Source organism: Mus pahari, chromosome 1 (genome assembly GCF_900095145.1).
Source record: "Mus pahari chromosome 1, PAHARI_EIJ_v1.1, whole genome shotgun sequence".
Classification (NCBI taxonomy): Eukaryota; Metazoa; Chordata; class Mammalia; order Rodentia; family Muridae; genus Mus; species Mus pahari.
This window is the reverse complement of record NC_034590.1, coordinates 84,383,049-84,406,126: the sequence shown is the minus strand read 5'-3', so window position 1 is coordinate 84,406,126 and position 23,078 is coordinate 84,383,049. Positions and strand designations below refer to the sequence as shown.

The following is a 23,078-nucleotide window of genomic DNA, read 5'->3' as shown; positions in this document are numbered from 1 at the left end:
AGGCAGGAGGGAGAGATCTACAATGGAGACTTTGGAGGTGTCTGGCTCTTCTTTGTACTCTCCCCACTACCCCGTAGGACCCCCTACCCTAAGCAGGACCCAGCTAAATACAACTCCTTCTCACGCATGTGAGTGAGTTATCCAGCACATTAAGAATGCCAAGCTGAATACAGATGATTCACACTGGAGAACGAGACATTTTATAGCCCAGGAAACACCAAGGTTTCTGTCTATTAGCAGGCCCTTCAAAAGGGGACTATGATACTCACTGAAAAGTTTAATATGTTGAGGTTTCATGCAGATTTGGGGTTTTTTTGGGGGGGATCAGATTTTTGAGGATTTTTTTTTTTTTAAAACCTGTGGTCACATAACCCGAAATGAGGCAGCTGCCACAAGCCTCAGGTCTAACTGAGTCCTGGTGTGCAGCACCAACACCTCTGACTATCCGCCTAAACCCGTGTGCCGCGCTGCCAGAGCTAGCCTTGTAGATCAAGAATTCATCCCTCAGGTGCACTAAACCCTTCTAGATTAGGCACGGACTTGAGTGGGGGTGGGGGTACGATTAGAATCAGACATGCAGCAAGGAGTGCTTGAGATGCTGGACTCTACTCTCCAAGATCCAGAGATTGGAGTCGGGGATATTCAAAGAAGGAACGAAGAGATGAAATTTATCTTGACGTCAAAAAGCCCTCCAAATTCCCGCTAATTTTAAGGGTGGCTCTCACTGATCCCTACCATCTCCCCCACTTCCACCAATGACCTCAATTTAAATTCAAGTGGTGTCATCTTGCTAGATGCTCTGAGTTCTGGAAGCACCAAGGTGACGCAATCTGTCTGGGGCACGGGGCCCTTCCGTCTATTGGCTGCCTGGCGCCCGGGGACCCCTCCCAACTCACCGCGGCGGGAATAAGAGCAGCTGCAGGCGCTGGGAGGCACAGGAGCCACTGCCCGGATCAAGAGTCACCGCTTCTCAAGCACCGCCTGGCTCCATCAGGATCCCCGCAGCCTCAGCTCCAAGGCACCGCTCACCAGGTGAACCCTAAAATTCCTGCTCAGGTGTGTCGTTCTACTTTTCTCTTCCTCTTCCTCTCCTCTCTCCCGCTTTCGCTGTTAGTCCTTAGTTTGTCTTTCCCGACAATCCCAGTCTCCGTTAGTCGTTAGTCCTAGCCGTGGCTGTGTTAGATCCCGATCCAGATAGATTCCTACAGAACTGGTCCGCAGAGCCTTCCTTCAGTTTCGCTGGAGCGCAGGCTCCAGTCTCACCTTTCTCTCTCTGTACACCTGACCCGCCAGTCTTGGAACGCTGAGCTCCTAGGAATCACGCACGCAGTCGGGCGTATCTCTTCTTAGATGGTGCTTTCAGTATTCCCGTTTCCTGAGAAATTGGTCCAGAGTCCGAGCCAAGGGCCAATGGTGTAGCGAACAAGAGTCAGCTGCCGCAGTTGCAAGTCCCGATTTGGGACCCTGGGATTAACAGAGAAGTGTTTTCGACCTGAACTTTAGATCGGTTCTTGTAGGCAACTGAGTTGCCAGAGGGTGGAGCAGCTGAGCAGTGTAGCCGTCAGTTTCTCAGATTTCAAGGCAGAAAGATTCCCTCTTCACAGACTTTCTTTCTCACATTCTTAGGTGTCTGCAAAAGCCTCACAAAAAAAAAAAAAAAAAAAAAAAAAAAAGACAACTCTACACTCCCCTGTGGAGACAGATGCAGAGATAGGAGACACCTGGGATTCATAGAATCCTTGAGACTGATCAACAGTTTACCCACCACCACCACCACCACCACCACCACCCTCCTCCATCCCTAGAGCTAAGATTCTTTCCAAACCATATAGGCTACATGCCCACTAGACTGTACAGTCTTCTCTGTCAATGAGGAAACAAAGATGATGAGAAATGTAGTTATCAGTATGAAGCCAAAATGTCGGGGAGTCACAGGCAGAAGTACACAGAAAGCCAAGTCCATGGGCTTATAGAACCTTGAACTGGTACAAATAAACAAATAAACAAATAGCCATTCTTCTCTTGCAGGGAGGCATCATGGGCTTCCTGAAGTTCTCCCCTTTCCTGGTTGTCAGCATCTTGCTCCTGTACCAGGCATGCAGCCTCCAGGCAGTGCCTTTGAGGTACGTGTAAAGACAGGAGTCCTAATGTCCTGGGACTGGCCAACTTCCTATCTGTTAACTACAGAGCACCGAATGTTTAAAAACCAACTCTCTGGTGGAAAAATATATACATGTACATAGACACACATGTAAGTTCACTATAAGCTTTTTTGATATAAAGATGGAAATATACGATTTTCAAACAAAGACAGGATGTACATAAATTTCAAGTAGCCCTTCAACTAACAAAATGCTTTCATCACTTCCCCCCTACATTTAGTATCAAGAGTTAAACCTTTTTGTTCAATTCATTCCTTATGAGACATGAATTTTATCCTAATCTGCTAACTTGCCAATAAATATTACTGACTCTAATTTATAATCTGTTAATCTATTTCTCATCTACTTTACAAACTGTATTTATTAAAATGAGGCCCCAATTCAGATTCAACACTAATTATTTTGTCATTCCATCTGGCTGCACTTATCATTTAACTTGCAAAATTCCTAAACTGAAGAGGACACTGATTCAAGCCTCTAGTGTAAGCGACAGGCAGGGAATCAGAGATGGTGCTCGACTTGCTTTCTCTCCACAGGTCAGTCTTGGAAAGCAGCCCAGGCATGGCCACTCTCAGTGAGGAAGAAGTTCGCCTGCTGGCTGCACTGGTGCAGGACTATATGCAGATGAAAGCCAGGGAACTGGAGCAGGAGGAGGAGCAGGAGGCGGAGGGCTCTAGGTAAGGCCCCTTACCCTGCCTAGCACATCCACAGGAAGGCGGAATCCAGAAGGTAGGAGAGAACACACTGGCCACCCGGCTGCTGTCTAGCAGGACACGGGGCTCAGCTATTCTCAGGCTGAAAGAAGACAGAAGTCATCCGGTGAGACTGTAGTTAAGTCACACTTAAAATTTTTATTTCTGAAAGCACTTAAGAGAAGGCTTGGAATAACTGTAGAAATTAGTCTGCTAACACTGGGGAGAGTTCCTGCAATAGTATGAGTTAAGACTGGTAAAGCCTAAAGTCTGCAGAGATGTCATTGTGGTCACAGGGCTAAGGAGAGCAGCCCATCCCTATCCTTGCCTGCCTGTGTGCCCCCAGCTTAGAAACAGACCAACCCTGGCCTGGCTCCTGCATTACTCAAGGAAAAGCATGTTAGCCTACATCCACCCTGAGAAACACCCTGCCAAGCATGAAAGATTAAAGAGCACATGGAAAGCCAGAAAAAGCCACCCTTTTCTTCTGCCCTTGCCCACATTCTCCTGGCCCACCACACCCCAAGCCTTCCTGATAGTGTATGTGTGAACGAACCTCCTACCAGCCCCATTCCAGCTTCTAACCCTGTGACTGGTTTAACCTGCTGACTACCCCGCGGGTCAGCACTGGTGCATGGCACTGCCTCGCATGTCTTTTCCCTGCAGCTTGGACAGCCCCAGATCTAAGCGGTGTGGGAATCTGAGCACCTGCATGCTGGGCACGTACACACAAGACCTCAACAAGTTTCACACCTTCCCGCAAACTTCAATTGGGGTTGGAGCACCTGGCAAGAAAAGGGATGTGTCCAAGGACTTGGAGACAAACCACCACTCCCATTTTGGCAACTAAGCTCCTCCTCTGCTTTCTAGTTTCCTTCTTGCTTTCTTCCTATAACTTGATGCATGTAGTTCCTCTCTGGTTGCTTTCCAGGCTATTACTGGTTGCTTTCCTGAGGCAAAGGATAGTATCTGAAATCCCCAGTGGCTGAGGAGAAAGGGCCCAGAGGCTAAGAGAGAATCACCCAGGAAGATGGCAGAGAGCAAGGGCAGTCATCTGGCTTCCTAGTAGAGCTTCTAGTCTTGCATCTGGAAATGTTGGTTGTTTGGGAAATAAAACCATTTTTCTAAAAAGATTTGAACCACAGTGGTCATTGATCTAGCCCACATCTCAGAATTCATGGAGTTCAAGACCTATAGTTAGAAGTAGTTTTTAGCCCTAAGGTTAAGCAGTCGTAATTTGGTGAGCGATGACCATGACTCAGCACAAGCAGTAAGAAGAGAGGCACCAAGGAACAGGTAAACACTGCTGGGACTGGATGCTCCAAACTCTGTCTTCCTTCAGGTAAGACCTGGGGTGCTTTCATTTTACTAAGGAGGGCCACTTGTGTCTGACTGGGACAAGAGTCCTTGTGAATGGGCTTGGAGGTGGCATCAAAGTTTACTCGAGACTTATAAAGCCTTGCTTATTTGTATTTATATGGGCATGGTTGACGGTTTCAGCCCTGTGTTCCGTGGCCAGTAAACCCAAACCCCATTTGGGTTTTTGAATACCTCTGGGGATGTCTAAGGGATGTGATCACAGCATTTCCCCTAATGGCCTTGTGATTGTCTGTTCTGATAACCGTGTTTGGGAGAAACACTAAAAGCTAATTGGTGCTTCTGAGAGCAGCAATATTCCCATCATAGTCCCATGAGGCAGACACCTCCCCAGCCTCAATGACAGTCAGTCATTCTCTCTCTCTCTCTCTCTCTCTCTCTCTCTATATATATATATATATATATATATATATATATATATATCTCCTTCCCTCCCTCCCTCCCCCCCCTCTCTCCCCATCACCCTCCCACTGCCCCACCCTGAACATCAGTGTCATTGCTCAGAAGAGATCCTGCAACACTGCCACCTGTGTGACCCATCGGCTGGCAGGCCTGCTGAGCAGATCAGGAGGTGTGGTGAAGGACAACTTTGTGCCCACCAATGTGGGCTCTGAAGCCTTCGGCCGCCGCCGCAGGGACCTTCAGGCCTGAACGGATAATAGTCCCAGAATGAAGGTGACTTCCTTGTACAGCTGGTAGGAAAATGGATGTCCACATATCTCAGAGATGTAAGCCATACTCTGAAGGTCACTGGGCCCATGGATCAGATCCCATCTTAATAGGTTTTTAAAACCCTCCCCCTAACCTGCCCTTCTCCCTGCCTGCCTACCCCGACTTTCTGCTCTCTCCTATGAGGCTGTGCTCCAGGGCCAGGAGACACAGAACCCATATATTCATCTCTGTAATTGTGAATATTCTTCCATATGGGTTTGAAAGCCAATGGCATTATCCTATTAGTACACACTACAATGTAAGAGAAGCCATAGGTTTAAGGGCTGAATTGGTTCTCTACTGGGTTTATAACCATTGGATGGTCACTTAACTCTCACTGGGTCTCAATTTTTCCCCTCTATAAACTAGGGACATCAACAGAACCTATCTCCTAATAGTAACAGAAAACTAAATGGAATAATGTCAAGAGCTTGACAATACCTAAATTTTGTTCTTTTTTTTTTCCTCCTAGGTTACACAATAAAGATAAACTCTAATTCTATTCATGTATAATTAAAGTTATGTATAAGAAAGGCTGATGGAAGACACATATATTTGCATCCTTCTTGGTATTGAAAAACCCTTCTCCCTTTGACAGGAGCTAAAGCTAAGTGCAGAATAAGTTGCCTATTGTGCATCGTGTTGTATGTGACTCTGTATTCAATAAACATGACAGCATGGTTCTGGCTTATCTGGTAGCAAATCTGGTCCCCATAAACCATCCTGTTGATACTGATGACTCTGCTAAACCTCAAGGGGATATGAAACACTGCCTCTTGGTCTTCTGGGGACACATGGTAATGTTGTGACTCAATGGAACCATATGCTTGAAGAACTCTTAATATTGTCACTTGTGAATGTAATCAAAATTAAAAACAAATGTATTTTCGATATCCTCAAGTGGAGTTTTTGCTGTTTCTTATACTGTGTTTCACAAGAGAGCTATTGGGGGTCTGTGAGCACTTTGCTGAAGCAAAGGCATTGTGCTTAGGTGATTCTTGCTGTCTTAGAAGCTGAGTCTCTGGTTAACCTCGTCCATTTATTAAAATGCTGTGTATGTCAAAGAAGACAATGTACATTTATTTCTATAGAGTGACCCAGTTGCCAACCACAGAGGGAACCTGTGATTCCTCATTTCTGAGGTTTGCCCTTACTCACCCTTGCCTTTTCTTCCCATAAAATCCCTTCTTTGTACCTCTTGGCCTACAAAGACCTTTAGAAATGATAACTTGTTTAAATAGAAATCAAAGGCTAGCCAATCTAGAATGGTCATCAGTGTCACCCAGGCCCACTTTTTTATGCAAGACACATAAAAGAATCTTTTTTTTTTTTTTTTTTTTGGTTTTTTCGAGACAGGGTTTCTCTGTGTAGCCCTGGCTGTCCTGGAACTCACTCTGTAGACCAGGCTGGCCTCGAACTCAGAAATCCACCTGCCTCTGCCTCCCGAGTGCTGGGATTAAAGGCGTGCGCCACCACGCCCAGCTACATAAAAGAATCTTACTCAAGGTCCTAAGAGAGAGATTTGCACATTTAACAAGCATTTGCTTACTGACTGCTGTTTATGTGGCCACAATTATAGGCACTGGGAATTTTGAGCAATAAACAGACCGGACAAAAATTCCTGCTGCACAGTGTTTACATTCTACTTATGGGAGGCTGAAGTGACACATACTGCAGAATCAGACTTGCTACCCATAGGAAGCTGGAATGTCATTGTTTCTGATGCTTCGTTTCATGTAGGAGTTTGCCAATAACAATATCCCTGGTGTCTGCTGGGACCCACCATGGACAAGGCACTAACTGGAACCCAAAGTGAGTAGGTAGACAGTCTCACTGATAAACAAGGCAGGTAATCAGAGTTAGACACATAGAAAACTCAGCCTCTTCTATCACTGACTATTCTCTTAGGCACATATAGAATTATGTTCCTTCCTTCCTCCAGTCTATTCAACATAGTACCCTAGCTAATACTGTAAGCAATGTAAACAACAGTCTCTCCCATGTTTAAAATGCTTCAATGACTCATTTCTCCAGAGAAAAACACTTGAGACATTGCAGTAACATAAAAGTTCAAACTTCTCTCCCCACACCCAGCCCTACCATCTGCCTAGCTGCATCTCTTACCCTCCCGCACACTGGCTTGAGTATTTCTCGACTCCTATATCGCAGCATTCACCACTGTTAGTACACACTGGCTAGTGTCACTCTGTGCAGAACACTTACCCAGTGACCCCCTTCTTAACTTCACTCAAATGTTACTTGGGTCATCTTTCTTAAACTGCACCCTATACCTCTTAGCACATCTGTTTTATTGGTGTTCTCCTTACCACTTTATCTTTTACCATGCCATAGTTTTTCTTACTTTGTTTATTGTTTGTGCCCTTCAACATAACAAGGTCCATATCACTAGTGATATGTCCATCTTACTAATTGCTCTTATGCAAGATACAGACTAGTGTGTCCGGAGCAAGGCAGCACTCAGCGAATAGCTATTGAACTAGTGAGTGAGTGATGTAGTTAAATCTTGCTGTTTATGCTTGTGGTCAAGTCTCAGCTTTCTTCTGTCTGGTTTTCCTCAATCTTAATTGCCCAAGATATCCTCAGTTATCTCTTGGATAATGAATTCTTCAATTGACTAGAATCTTCAGTGACCATAAGTTTGTTGGTAATTCTGTTTTTCTTCCTAAAGTCGTTGTATACTACTTAAGTTTGTACAAAATCCTACTCCATCCTTCTTATTCATTTGAGTAATTATGATCAAGGAACACACTAGGTATGATACCTATGATTAGGTAAATAAGTTAAAAGGAAGGAAAACAAAAACATTCTAGTCTTGTGCCTAGGGTTACTTCATACTTACACTGAATTCACACCAGAATCCAATGGATACTTTCAAGATGGCTCAGAAGTCCATAGAGTGAATGAATAATTGACTTGAACCCTCAAACAGCATCAGGCTCAGTGGCTCAGAAACCTAAGAATCAATAGATATTAGTGGCACAGCAGGTGATATCACACTACAGGAACCATTGCTTTCAGTGTGGATGCAGCATCACTGTTTACTCTTTGCATGCTACTTGGATCATCCCAGGAAAGAAGGGTCTTCTAATGCCAATAAACAGTCAGGGGTGCAGTGTCCATGCTGTGGCTAAATGGATACATGCTCCCAACACTTCGCCATGCTATAGAATTATTATGAACTCTCATCCTGCCATGGCCTCAGGGATAGGTGAAGTTGCCTCCTCTGTCCTTCAAAGAGTCTAGGCCTGACCGTATGACCTGTCTTAGCTAAAAGAATATTGTAGTCTAAAGATAAATGGGAGTCTGAAATGTGTTTGTGTAGTTGAGTTTTGTGCTCTTGAGTTTTCTTTGTTGTCGCGAAAAGAACACACCCAGTCTCATGCTTCACAAAATTATTCTTTGCCATAGTATTCAAAATGAGATATGGAGCCAATCCTAACCTTCAGCCTGGATTCAACCCCAGCCAGACCTACTTGAGTTCACCTCCAGCAACTACCCACAAACCCACAAGCAGGAAAAAGAGACATTCATAATCTACTGACCATGATCTCATTCTCGTGTTATTATGACAACAGAAAAGTACTTCATAAGATTTGGGAGATTAAACTGTGTCTTTCTCAAGTTCTGTGTCTGTGGATACCTTAACCCAACAAAGTGACTACATTTGAAGGTAGCCTTTTTGAATCTAATTAAGCTAAAGTGGGGTAACAAGAGTAGGGTCCCAATTTGATGGGACTGCTATCCTTTTAAGAAGGGGAATGCTTTCTGTCACTCTCCTTATACACAGAGAACATTGCATGGATTCTGTAGTTTTGGACTTCTAGCCTTCAGATGGGAGTCTATTGCTTAAGTCACTAAGCCTGTGGTATTCTTTACAACAGCATGAGCAGATGGATACAGGGAGTCCATTACATTGGAGCAAACCTTTTCAGTGATAAGTCAGTGCTTGTACATCCTCTATGCAAAGCCTTCTAAAACTCCCTCCTTCTACCCACAGTGGCCTTGTAGATAGCACACAATCTGACCAAGCCATTCCCTCCATCTTTCTACTTGCCAATGCCTGATCCACTTCCCCTTCCTTGGGGACTTCCTAGAAATATGTATTCCACCCCTTCTGCCTGTAGCAGGCTAACTCCATTTGAATGACTGGCTAAGTGTGACAGGACTGACACCAGATATTCTCTCTTCCTTCAAGACTGCCCAACCCCCAACTTTCCAGAGACGCCTTCAACATACACAAAATAACTTGCCACCTCTGTTCATGTGCTAGCTACTATATTAAGATTTATTTTTCCTTACAGAACATTTCACTTTCTAAAATAAATATATGTATTTTTCTGTGTTCTTCTACTAACATATAACTGAAAAGGGAAGTCATATATATTTATAGCTATTTTCCTTAACTTTATAAAGGTTCCTAGAACATAGTAGGTCCTTGATAATTAATTAATTAATTAATTAATTAATTATAAAATATTTATAGCTTTTTACCCCTGAATTCATTTTTAATAATAGAGTATATATTGAGAGGTACTAACTTGGCTTTTCTGGTTTCAGCTTATCATACAATTACAACTTTCCTCACTTCAATTTCATCTCTCTGAACCCTCTCATTACTCAGCTATGCGCATTCAAATTCATGGCCTCTTTTACCACTCCTTGTTGTACATGCATATATATATACTTATATTTGAACTGCAACCTGCTCAGGGTAATGCTGCTCACGTGTATGTTGTACATGCATGTATATATACATAAATACACTTATATTTGAACTGTAGCCTGCTCTGGGTAATGCTGCTCACTTGTATGTTTTCAGGGAGGACCATTAGTATTGGCTATTTTGTTTTGATTTCCAGTTTAAGAGTTATTAGGTAGAACATTTTATGATTTAAAATAGTTTAAAAATTATACATCAATCTTTCAAATCTAGGTTTTGGCACTGTGTTTTGATAAAGTTGTTTCTACAATATTTTATTTGGGAAATTTATTAAGACCTTATGTAATGCTTGTAATAAGATTATTTGCCATACATATTTTAAAGAAATTTAAAGTATTTTTCCTATGATAGAAAATTTAAATCTAGAGTAGTTTATCTAAACATAATCTATTCATGTAGCTACAGTGATTAATTTCATTGTTTTGCATGTTATTTTATAAAGATAATCTTAGAAAACTAAAATAGACCAATAAAGTTTCCAGAGGCCACTTTGTTCTCGTGACTTATCTTTTACATTTCTAACATTTTACAATATGTATTTCTTATTTGCAAGGTCGACATTCATGAAACATATATGGCGCATAAATTCATAAAATTATCATAACAAAGCTACAGAATGTTCTCATTATTACAGAATACTCTTCACACCACTCTGAAGCCACCATTCCTGAAATACTATCCAAGGAATCACTGACCCAATTTCTATCACTTTGGACTCATTTTTAGGTAAACCAGATGCATAGCAGATAGATGGTTGATAGACAAGCAGGCAGATGGACAGAAATACAGACAGACAGAAAGATATACAAAAGAAAGAAAAACAAACAAGTACATATACCCTCTTGCCTTTAACTTCTTCATTAGCATAATGCGCATAAGATTTATTTATATGTTTGGTTATAAAATCAATATATGGATATTTGGGGGATTTGTTATGCATTAAATTTTGAAGATTTCAGTGAGAGAGGTTAAGTGGTATTCCATTGTCACAGCGTGTTGGACTGACTCTTGATTTGATTCAGGTCTTGGTTATTTTGAGTGATTGTCTTATAAACACTGAGGTAGAACAGGTAACACTGTTTCTCCGGAGTGAATACTTGTGAGTTCCATGCTCACTGGTCATAACAACTAAACTGATTTCTGATGACTGTCCTGTTTCACATTCCCAGCAGAAGTGGCCTTTCTATTTCATACATCCTTCCAGTGCTTCATGTTTGTGGGCTTCTGTTTTGTTTTAATTTTAGCTATCCCTATGATCCTGCAATAGTATCCCATCAAACTCTAAATTCTCACTCTTGATTAGTATCCTGTGTATTTATTGACAGCTCATTAGTTTTTCTAGTTTTGCTTATATATGTTGCCCATTTTAACTCAATAGATTATCTGCTTATTATTTAGTTGTAATCGATCTCTATGTCTGTATTCCAGTCCTGATTTTTTTTAGAACACTATTTTTTTCATGTGCTTTCTCATATTTGTCCCAATTCTAGGTCATTCTGTATGGGATGCCATAGGCTACATCAAATAAGCCAGGGGACAGTCTCTGGACAACTGCCAGGAGTCACCAGAATGTGAGGTCAAATGTGAACTCTCCAGCCCTGTGAACCCACCAATGATTCCAGTCCTACATAAGCATTTGACTGCATCTTTCCAAAACAGAACCACCCTAACTGAGGAAATGTGCAATAGAGTATATGCTATTTCAAACTATTAAGTTCTAAAAATATCGTGCTACAAGAGAGAAGTAAATACCCCTCCAAACTGTGATAACACCAGCTCAACCCCTCAAATCTAAAAAGCACATCTTATTGAGTTTACTGGTTATGAAAATCCAAGTTCAAGCTGGAGGTTATTATTTCCAGAAATGACAGATCAGAACCCTCTTACCTACTTCCTGATCCACAAGCCCATGATAGGTTAAATGCAATGGCATAAGCACATTCTACTCCAAATGAAGTTAAATCCTTTTGTTATTAGTAGTGAGTGCTTTTTATCAGCACCATCCTCCTCCTCTGATGTCTCATCTCTTTCTAGCCTATAGTAACTGCTTCAAGTCATTCTTTTTTACTGTAAAGTCCTCACAGTAAGAAATGTTTATGATCATATAGATCAACCCACATCTAGAACATTTCCCAAGTTATCTTCTGGTTAAATTTTGAAAGTATGAGGTGTTTTCTGAGATTCTGTCTTAGTGAAATGTTCAATTGCTGTGAAGAAACACCAGAACCAAAGAAATCCTTATAAAGGGCAGCATTTAATGGGAGGCTTGCTTGAAGTTTTGTAGGGTTGGTCCATGATTAATACTGTGGAAAGCAGAAGGCATGGTGCTGGAGCAATAGCTGAGAGCTTTACATCCTGATCCATATGCAGCATGCAGACACACACACACACACACACACACGAAGAGAGTGAGACACACAGACAGACACAGAAAGACAGACAGAGACAGAGATAGCGACATGGAGACAGAGACAGATAGAGATAGAGACATGGAGACAGAGGGACAGAGATAGAGACACAGAGAGACAGTGGCAGAGAGAAACAGAAAGAGAGAGACTAGGCTAGGCATAGGCTTTTAAAACATCATAGCCCTTCTCTAACAAGGCCACACCTAACCTTTTCCAAACAAATACTCTAACTGGTGTTCAAGCATTCAAACATGAGCCCATGGAGACTATTCTCACTCAAAACATCAAGGGTACCGAATTCCATTTCTAGATCAGTCTAGTTCTTAGCAAAATCTTCCCACGACTTAACAGAGCTCATTCTCTGCTCTGGAACTTCATTTGGTTTGCAAGGGATTCTCTCTTGAGCTGATTCTCCAGCTGAAGACCAACCTATATAAAGACTGGATATTAATTGTCAGGTGAGCAAATAAAATAACTTTTTTTCTTTGCTGTGAAATTGATAGTTTGTCCAACCAAGCTTGGTTTTCTATGAGATATATTAGCTAGATTTACCCTAGACTTTTATCTACTCCTGGTCAAAATGTATCTTGGGGTAGGAAATAAAGTTCTTTAACTATTTCAATCCCCAGAAATACCTTCTGTCAGTGGAACTTTTCTGGGTATTTCTGTAGCTGCTGCTGCATTGATGTGATGGGTAGAGCTAACAAATGTCTTGCCCTTGTCTCAGGCAGGGCTCTGAGCCAAGCACTATAAGTCTGGACTCATCTTTCTCACTTAGACTTGCCAGCACAATGATAAGATTAATGGTTTCCATAAAGAGGGGTACTTTAGGGACTTCCTGGAGAGCTTGGCTCATCTGTAGATCTAAGAAGTTCACAGGAGTGGTGTCTTGCCTACATATCAGTGCCAACAGTATGCTAAGTCTTGCACAATGCCTTCAGCATAGTCTACAAAATTGCAATGATGCACCAGCTGACTATTGCTTCAGCCCCATTACTTACACGCACTCCCTACCACCCACTGAACTCCAGTTGTTCTCACCTTCTTTCAGTGTGCTACATTCAACATGGTCATCCAGACACAGGATCATTCTACATGCTGTTGCCCTGGGATAGAGTCTCTTTATGTTGTCTATTCCTAGTTAACTCTCACTCATTTTTCACATCTCAGCTAAGCATTGCTTCCTTTGGGAAGCCTTCAGACACCCTCATGTCTAGGTTATATTTATTTCTTATTATATTTTAAAAGGTAGAGGCATACCTTCCTTTCAGTCATCATTTCATTTTAACTTATTATCTTGATCACTTAATATCTATTCTCAGACACTGACAGAGAGACTACAGTCATTTTGCTTTATATTACAACATTTCATTTCAGAATGTTGGCATTAAGAAAGTATTTGTGACATAAGCAAGGATGCAGTTATAAGCAAGGGATAAGTTCTAACTTTGAAAGAGACACAAGAGACTTTGTCTACCTTAACTCAAACAGAAAGACTTTCTTAGAAAAAAATGGTATCCCATTCCTGGTCCTGGCATGGTTGGGGAACAGGGGGAGAGGGGAGGAAATAGGGGATTTTCAGAGGGGAAACTAGGAAAGGGGATGACATTTGAAATGTAAATAAAGAAAATATCTAATAAAAACAAAAAGGAAAAAAATGTATCATATAGGATATTTACGTATATATAGGATTTTGTTAGTTGAACAAAACTGGATAAGTAAGAAATAACAGCAATCTGAATGAAATGACAGAGGATCTACAACGTGACATTTCTTGCCTAAGCAAATGAAAATCATTGGTAATTTATCAGGAAATTTCTGAGTCCCATGATAAATGACGGTAGTGGCTTCTGAGGAGGTAACTGAATGTCACAAGATTACCATGAGACAACCAGATACCCTCCAGAACAGAGTGCAGATAGAGCTTCAGCTTAGGTGGTTCCCAGCTCATCTGGTTCCCAAGGAAAAATCAAATCATCCCCAAACAGTGGTCAAACCCATTATCTACCTATTCTGTGATCATACAATTCCATGTTCTTTGTGATTTTTTGCAACTGTAACCATTGTATGGAATCAAGGGTCAGCAAACAACACATTATCTTCCTGAATTGTCATTCTTCAATGTTATCATCAATGACTTAAGAGATCCTAGGTGATTAGTAAAAAAGAAAACACTTCTGGGTCTATCTGATGTTTCCAGAGATGGTTAGATCATAAAGACTCTGATATAATTAGTGGATTCATCCTGTGAGTGATTTACAATATGATGGTATTATTGGAAGATGATACAAAGTGTGAAGTTGGCTTAACTGAATGAAGTATCCACTGGATGATATTTCTTTGGTCTTTGGCATCATATCTTCCTATTTTTCTCTCCTTTGCTTCCTGGTCACTATGTACTACTCGACTATTATATCCTCCATGCACTGATGGGCTGACAACTCTGAAATTTCAAAATAAAGCTTTCTATATTTGTGTTAGGCAGTTTACAGGAATGAGAAAAGTATCTACTACATGTCCATAGTTAGAATTAATTCTCATTCTCATAGTGACTACTCTATTGCATTAAATTTCTTAATTTCTCCACTTTCACTCAGCAAAGACCAGACCTCTTACCTTTGCAAAGTAGAGGTCCCAAAGGGATAAAGGCAAAAATGCCCTTCAAATCTACAAGGTACCAAATACTGCTGTCTGATGGAGACATGTTAAATAGGAAAGACATGGTCCTTAATTTCACAGGTAGATGAACAGAAAAGACTGATATAAAGTACTAACATGAAATATAACTAGCAAAAGGAACATACTGTACAGCGTAGACATATATAATGCAAACATGGGAAGAAACCCTTACTTAGACATTTGAAATTGAGAGTATTGGAAAGAAATACAGGGAGAGAACTGAGAGCCAGCAGTCACATACATAACATATGCAGGCATGGTCTTCCTAGACTGATGGTGCTTGTCCATACCAGCTCATGGAAGCCAGCTTTTAGCATATCTTTCCAACTCTGGATCCAGTGATATTCACCAGATTCACTGGAAATATGAACTCACCCTTGTTTGAGGTATTTATACAGTGGAATTGACTAACCTACAAATGTATCTTTTTATTACAGAAAGTTACCTGCTAAACATTCAAACCATTTAAATATTTACCACATATAGCTCCAAATTATGTCCTATAAACAGGGGGTACAGTAAAGTTAGAGTATAGACAAGGTAACATGGAAAGAGATTTGCTTTCATGTTTGCTTTTTGTGGGTGTGTGTGTACTTTTGCCAGTGTTGGGAGCTACTGAATTAGATTTGGAAAGTTTTGTAAATGATATTAAGATATTAGAATTTATTATAGGATCAAAATCAAGAGAGGGGAGTATATGGTCTGACATGGTCAAGTTCCCATGTAAATATAAAGGGAAAAGTGCAGGTGTAAAGAAAGGTTGTATTGCTGAAAGATCTCCCAGAAAAAAAGGGATCATATAGCAGGGGAATAATAGGGGGTGGAAATTTTGGAGCTATCTTAGAACTCTGCATAGCACACTCCACCCATGATCCTCAGTGATTCACACACTGCCCACAAACAATACATTCACTGCCTTGCAAAGTTCCACAGAGTCTCATTTCATTATAGCATCATTTTCAAAAGCCAATATTCCATGCTCTATATCAGTTCTGGGTACCAGAGAAAGTCCTGGGTATAATCTATTTAAACTACAACAGCTGGGACACAGTATCCCTCCATTTATGGGCCTGGAAAACTAAAAAGACAGATTATTCACTCTCAACACACTCATTTTGCAACATCAAGATGGACATATAATATATGTGAGTACTGGTGCAGATGGGGTCAGAAATTGGCCTTGGACATCTTTCTCAATGATTCTTCATTGTATGCATTGGCGTACAGTCTCTCTCCTTTATAAGCTCACTGACTTGGCTAGTCTGGCTAGCTAACCTGCTCGAGGAGCTCCATGCCCACTATCTGAGTGCTAGGATCACAATCAGGATCCCATGCCTTCCTGCCATTCACATGTGTGCTGGGCATGCTTACCCTGCTCCTTACACATGTATAGCAAGTACTTAACCCACTGAGCCATCTCCCCAGACCTCCATCATTAGAGTGTTGAGCGTCCAGAAGCTTCCTCTGATTCTGTAGATTCCCCCACCTTTCTACTGAAACAATCTTTTAAGAAATTGTGTGGCCTTCTGTAGATTTTTTCCAAGGAATTGCTCCATTGTACAAAGGTGACACCACAAATAATCTATTTTCCATCCTTGGATCCTCCTCAGTGTCTGAGGAAAAAATGACAGTAAAGTTCCAAAGACACTCTAGTTTGAAAGAATTGGAAACACATCCTGAATCCCCTGAAAGCTCCTGCACATGCTGATCTAATGGAACTCCAGTCTTTGGAGAACTGAGGTGACAATGACAATGCTGCTGCTTCCTTCTGAGATTTTAGCAAATATGACAGCAAGCTCAGACTTCTCACTTAACCATGCTCTCCCAATAGTGAGGTTTTTAACTTCAAATATCTTTGATCACCTAGAAAGGCTGAAAAATTCCAAATGCATAAGTCCTTTTAAAAACATTATTATTACTGTTATTCCACAGATTTCCCTTCAATTTATTTCTTTCTTCTGAGGCATAAACAATAGGAAGAAAGCAAATGTTACTTTCATCACTTAGCTTGGCATCCTCCTTAACTGTATATGTATGCTCATCACTTGTAAGTTCTGATTTCCACATAACTACAGGAGATGAGTTTGTTCTGTCTGTTGCTAAATGGGGAGGATTTTAAAATCTACTTTACAATAACAAACTTCTCACTGGGTTCTATGAAGTGTCCTCACAAGACAACTTAAACTATATCATGCATTATTTTCAGAGTTCTTCTAGCCTCTGCCTTCTCTTTGGTTCTGCAACTATGGTCACTCAGCAGCAGTCCATTTTCAGGTATTAAAATATGTGTTAGTCATCCATTACCACATTGCCACATTGCCACAAATATATCAGGTTAAAATTACATATCCCTGCGGCCATTGCATTATTGAAATAATCTAGGTTACCATGAATAAGAATTGGAACTAAGGCAATGGCTTCAGGGATGTGTAATTTTAAGCCTATATATTTGTGGCAATCTGTTATTCCTACAGCCTTCTTGTTATTGTTTAGTGTGATCATTGTCTCAGTTACTTTTCTATTGCTCTAAAGAGACACCATGACAGAGGCAATTTAGGAAAGAAACCATTAATTGGGGGCTTGCTTACTGTTCAGAGGATGAGTCCATGACTATAATGGCAGGGGCATGGCAGCAGTCAGGCAGGCACACACAGTGCTGAAGCAGTATCTGAGAGCTAACATATTGAGACAACAACCATGAGGCAGATAAAGGGCTAACTGTAATGGTGTGGGCTTTTGAAACTGTAAAAGTGATACACCTCCTCCAACAATGCCACATTTACTAGTCCTTCCCAAACAGTTCCATCAACTTCAAAGTATTCAAATACATGAACATAAGTGAGCCATCCTCATTCAAACCACAATAGTTAATATTGCCAACATGACAAGATCTAGAATCACTTAAGAGACAAATCTGTGGGCATACTTGTAAAAACAAAGGTCCAGTTTTGGTGACTGTGATGGGAAGACCCACACTAAATGTGAGTGATGCTGAAAGGGATTCCAAAGTGAACAAAGAGCAGAAAACCAGCTGAGCACCAGCATTCTCCCCACCCCATATCCCAGGATGTGACGTTACTGTCTGCCTCAAATCCTGCTGCCATGACCTCTCTGCCATAATTGAGTGTATTCTTCAATCATTGAGCTGGAATAAACTCTTGATTCCTGAAGTTACTTTTGTTCACAGCAGCAGCAGCAGCAGCAACAACAACAACAATAATAATAACAACAGTAAGCAATATACTGAGCTTTCTCCCAGTCAGTCTTTTTCAGGTAAGGGAGAGCATGATCTTGCTCCTCTAAAGAAATTGCTGAACCTGTCACCTATAGTTTTTGTCATAGCAGAAAAGATTTCTCCAAATATCATCCCAAGCTATATTTTCAGCTTTGTCTTCACCCATTTCCCTACATAAGTGCTAATTGAATTCCCTGCATACTCTTTGATACCCAGTGTCTTACTTGTGTTATGTCCTCTGCCTGGATCTTCTGAGTGAAGTTATCCATTTTCCCTTTTCCAGTGCACGTGATACCTTTTCTGTGATGCTATCAGTGGTAGCCCACCACTAAAGTAGATGTGTCCCTTTCATTGTGTCTAAAAACTGTACTCTTTGAGGTATACCAATAGCATTAACATCATCAGGTGACTTGGGTGCAATTGGAATCAAATTCTATGCTGGTGCCAGACATTCTGCAATTCCCATTTTATCATTTTAAAAGATACCTATTAGTTCTTTGAGAATTTTATATATAGTATTTTGATCAAATTCACCACTTACCCCAACTTCTCCCAGATCCAACATCCCTCCTTCTATCCCTGTCCAACTTGTGCCCTCAATTTTCTCTTAAAATTTTATACCCATCAATTCTATCCCTTTCTCTCCCCTACAACTCTTCCCATGTTCCCACCCTCTCTCAAATTCATGATATCTTATTTTATGTATTTATTTATTACTGTTATCTCACACACACACACACACACACACATATACCTGCTCAATTCATTCAGTGTTGCTCATATGCACGTGTGTTTAGGACTGACCACTGGAGGATTAGATAACCTATCAAGAAGCTGATAATGCTGCTGATTTGAAGACCATAGCCTAAACAACAAGATTTACATATTACTTTGATTGTAGCTCACTTTATTTGTATCTTAATCCATAAGATTATAATTATGTAGCACTTATGTCTCCTCCCACATACTTTAATTATCTTGCAGGAAATAACTGCTTATTTTACTTTGTAGTATCTGACAAAGCACTCAGAATTTTCAGGATGCTAATAGCTTACTATGTTTTACAAAAAAGAATAATGTGCAATTCCTGTTTTAAAGCTACTGAACTAAGTATGATGGTGTATAGGATGGTATATTGAGTAGGGTGGGTTGAACCTACCTGTAATCCTAGCACATTCAAGGTGACTGAATACAGGACAAGCACAAATTCAATGTCACTCTCAGATACAAAGGAAATTGAAAAACCAGCTTCTACCACTTGATACTCTGTTTGCAAAAGTACAACCAGAAAGAGTGCATTTTTTAAAAAATGGGAGAATTATATACTAATCTTGGGATAAAAGACCTCAAGGATTAAAATGGGATTGAAATGGTTATGGGAAATATATAGCTAAATGTTGACAGAAGAGTTAAGATTGAGTAGCATATTAGAAAGAAGGCCAAGACAGGAGGCAAAAGCATGTCCATACAGATGGAATATGAAGCTTTAGACTCCCTATGGTCACTTCTGGAAGTATTAACAGAAGCCTGCTTTTAATGAAATGCTTGCATATTCAGAACAAACTCCTGAGAGTCACTTTAGATGGGATCTGAGCAGGATTCAAACTGGAGAGTGTGCTGTTGAGTCAACAAGTTACAAAGAGCACAGACTGGAGCAGTCTTCTTTTGGAGTCCAAGCTTCTTCCTGTGTTTCTCCTGGGATCTTGTCGCTTTTGGAAATAGACATGATTTTCATAGGTGGCTCTATCTCTACTCAAATTTCTGAGCTCTTCGAGTGAATGGGAATGAAGAGACTAAGTACTTGTGTCTACCACAGCTCATTGTGAGCATGCCTTCACACCAATGGTCTTTACCACTGAGCTGAAAAGGCATAGATTCTCAAGCAGGCAATACCATCCGTTTAGCAGTACATGACATGGAAATGATGGTTGACCAAGGCAGGAACCAGAAAGAGAAGATTCCAGTTTCCCATTCCTGCTTTGCTTTGCCTTCCTTATGTGGCATGTCTAGACCAGTCTCTACTGGGCTTCAGCTTTCCCTTCTGTTAAATGAGTGAGCTTGATGCACCATCTAGGCTTGAGTGAGCTTAATGCACCATCTAGGCTTCCTTCCTGCTCAACTCTGTAGGATGGTGACAAACGCAGAGTAAAGTGTGTGGTTTGTCACAGCTCTGCTCCTTTCCTATTGGGGTATGTCATTCACCATCGTCATGGCCTAGTGGTTCATTATCTCCAACAGAGTCAGAAGCCTGTCTGGTTATCAGCTATTTTTATGTTGATCTGACATCTTGATCACCTTCTTTGTGCAAGCCCACAACCAAACAGTGATGTTGTCCTAATCTTGGAGATGTACTAAAATAGAGGATGACGTGAGTCCACCAAGCACCCTACCCGGAGTCAGCAAAACTAACACTGAAGCTAGAAAGACTGCAGCTAGATGAAGAAAGGACAAGCTATCTAGAAGAACTGAAGTTTCTTTCTAACTGTGGAATTTTTAGAACCTTAGTTATGAACAGCCATGGCCTCTGATGTCTAAGCAAGGAGTCTGGTTTTCAATTACTCAGTCAGTTCCAGAGCATGGAGTGGTGGAAGAAGTCCCACTATGCCTGCAATGCCCTTCTCTCTACCACAAGTGCTGCTCCATCTTCTCTCAGAAACTAGAAGGATAGGAATCTCAGCTTTGGACATTTCTGAATTTCACAGTCGGGACAGGGACTGCTGAAGATGAGGCCCCAGCTGCCAGCATGAGCCCTTGACCCACAGTCCCTCCAGCCCATGCAGAACCACAGCACCAGCTGCAGGAAGCTTTGTTCTCATTTAGTGTTATCAGCAGGATCCACAGTTCAAAATGGATGGAGAAGGGAAGTTTCTAGAAGCAAGAGAAAAGAGAATAATCAAGCTGTGTTAGTGTTGGCCTGCATAGTAATAGTATAAGTGTGTGTGTGTGTGTGTGTGTGTGTGTGTGTGTTTGTTTATATGTGTACACTCAAGTGTGGGTGTTTGTCTGTACAACTTAATGTTAGCCCAAACAAACCATCTGAGCTATCCTTCTAGTTCTTCCAGGGACAGCACTTTGTCCTAAGAAGAGAGGCTCTCTTTTTCTAAAGCAGTGAAGGCAGTGACTTGGCTAGTGGCTGGTTCTCAAGGAGGGGTAGGGGCAAATTACAAGGACTATACACAAAAGTTGACACTGTGAATAAATAAACACATGGAAGGGAAAAATCTCATTCATTCATTGACACCAGAAAAATGCCTTTATTTTCTGTCAAGACTGAGCTTTGTCAGATGAATTTGGAGAGATGCTAAAGGGAAAATAGAGAAAAATCATCAAATGTATAGTCTTTTATGACAAAGCAGCAAACTGAACCTAGTCTTATCCACCATTACTTTGACAATGAATGACAGCTTGAGAGAACTGGAGTGCTAGTGGTCATCCTGCCTCTGGAAAATCACTGTATAATATTTTATTATGTGTAGTTAGACGGGGCTCATTGGTTAAACAGCACTGGCTGCTCTTTCAGAGTACTAAGGCTCAACTCTCAGTACCCACACGAGCATATATAACTTCAGTTCCAGAAGGCTCTGATAAATCACCACTGGCAACAGACATACATGCAGGCAAAACACCCATACATATAAAATAAATATAAAAATAAATATAAAGGAGTAGTAGATAGTGGTATTCTGGCACCAGTTTATATAAACTTTTGAGAGATGATTGCTAAATTTTCAGAAATTTCAAACTAATGACTAAATGCCATTGAGTCATAAATACAATCGAATTATGTAAACTTATTTGTATATGTGTGTATGTGTTTATGTGTATGGAGGGCAGAAGTCAATACTGGTGTCTTTCTCAATCATTCTCCACTTTTTTTTTCTCCCAAACAAGTCCTATTAATAAATCTAGAGCTCACTGATTTGTCTAGACTGGATGGACTGCCAGCTCCAGGATCTCCTGTTTCTATCTCCTGAGCACTAAGATTTCAGGTAGGTACCAATATATCTGGCTTGCTCCTCCATCAACGCTAAGGAGTAAACCCGATCCTCAAGCTTGTGAGACAAGCACTTTACCAACTAAGCCACATCACTATGCCCAAATAAACTTTAAAAGGTGATGCTAATACTCAAAGGTTATAATTGTCTGTTAATGCTACTGTCCATCACCACCCTTTGTTTTCTGGAAGCTCTTTATGTGGATGGTTTCCATAAGGAGGATACTATACAATAGTGTGCTATTCACACCACTTCTCAACCTTCATTTAGTGATGCCACAGTGATAGCTTGATCTTGCCCACAGGAGCATCTATACCACAAATCAGCAAACAGAACCAATCAAGGCTTGCTTTTATGCTGTTATTTTGTTTTCTTAATTGCCTACTGGTAAGACTTAAATAATAACTTGTCTATACTTAACTATCTCAGGATAGAATGCAGAAAACAATTATATTGGAGATTAAGGCATTTCATGTCTGCAGCTGTTTTGTAGTGAAAAACATAAAGATGCAAGTAGATATGCAATGTTTTATAATACTGTCTAATTGAACAAAAGTCAGCCGCTGATGAACAAGTGAAGCTCAGCACATCTCCACTGCTTCACTTTTGTCTTACGTATATAAAAATGCTATAACCCATGCTCATGTCAGACCCACTCTCTGTCATCAGATACAAGCATAGGTTGCCTATGGAATCAGAAGTTCCATGAAAATCAACAGAAGTTTTCTGTGATATCTATTAACTATAGAATTTATGACAAGGATTATAGCATATTTCATTATTATTTGTAAACTAGGTATTACATATTCCTTGCATACAAAACTTCATAGATAGATCTTTCATAATAAACGTATAACATTCTTTACTTTCAGAGACCTAGTAATTAAAAATGTCTCAGAAAACCTATGAAGTGGAGCCATAAAAGAAGGTTCAGATTAACTGCAAGATTTATTGAAAGTCATCAGAAGTCAGATAGTCAGATAAAGTATTTTGTTTGAATCCCCTAGAGAAACTAATGCCTCTCTCTCTCTCTCTCTCTCTCTCTCTCTCTCTCTCTCTCTCTCTCTCTCTCTCTCTC

General features: G+C 40.7%; 1 protein-coding gene across 2 annotated transcripts; it reads left to right on the top strand.

The window, feature by feature from the left end:
- The first annotated feature begins 892 nt into the window (after nt 1-892).
- LOC110330605 (calcitonin gene-related peptide 1) lies at nt 893-5,842 on the top strand. 2 transcript variants are annotated; one of them, XM_021210846.1, is made up of 5 exons: nt 893-1,032; nt 2,029-2,123; nt 2,699-2,839; nt 4,723-4,906; nt 5,415-5,842. In XM_021210846.1, the coding sequence occupies exons 2-4, from the start codon at nt 2,038-2,040 to the stop codon at nt 4,880-4,882; spliced, it is 387 nt and encodes a 128-aa protein (XP_021066505.1). In that variant the 5' UTR covers nt 893-1,032; nt 2,029-2,037; the 3' UTR covers nt 4,883-4,906; nt 5,415-5,842. The 2 variants fall into 2 exon arrangements, with proteins under 2 accessions (XP_021066505.1, XP_021066514.1); XM_021210855.1 differs by having other exon boundaries at nt 893-1,056.
- Nucleotides 5,843-23,078: the final 17,236 nt, after the last annotated feature.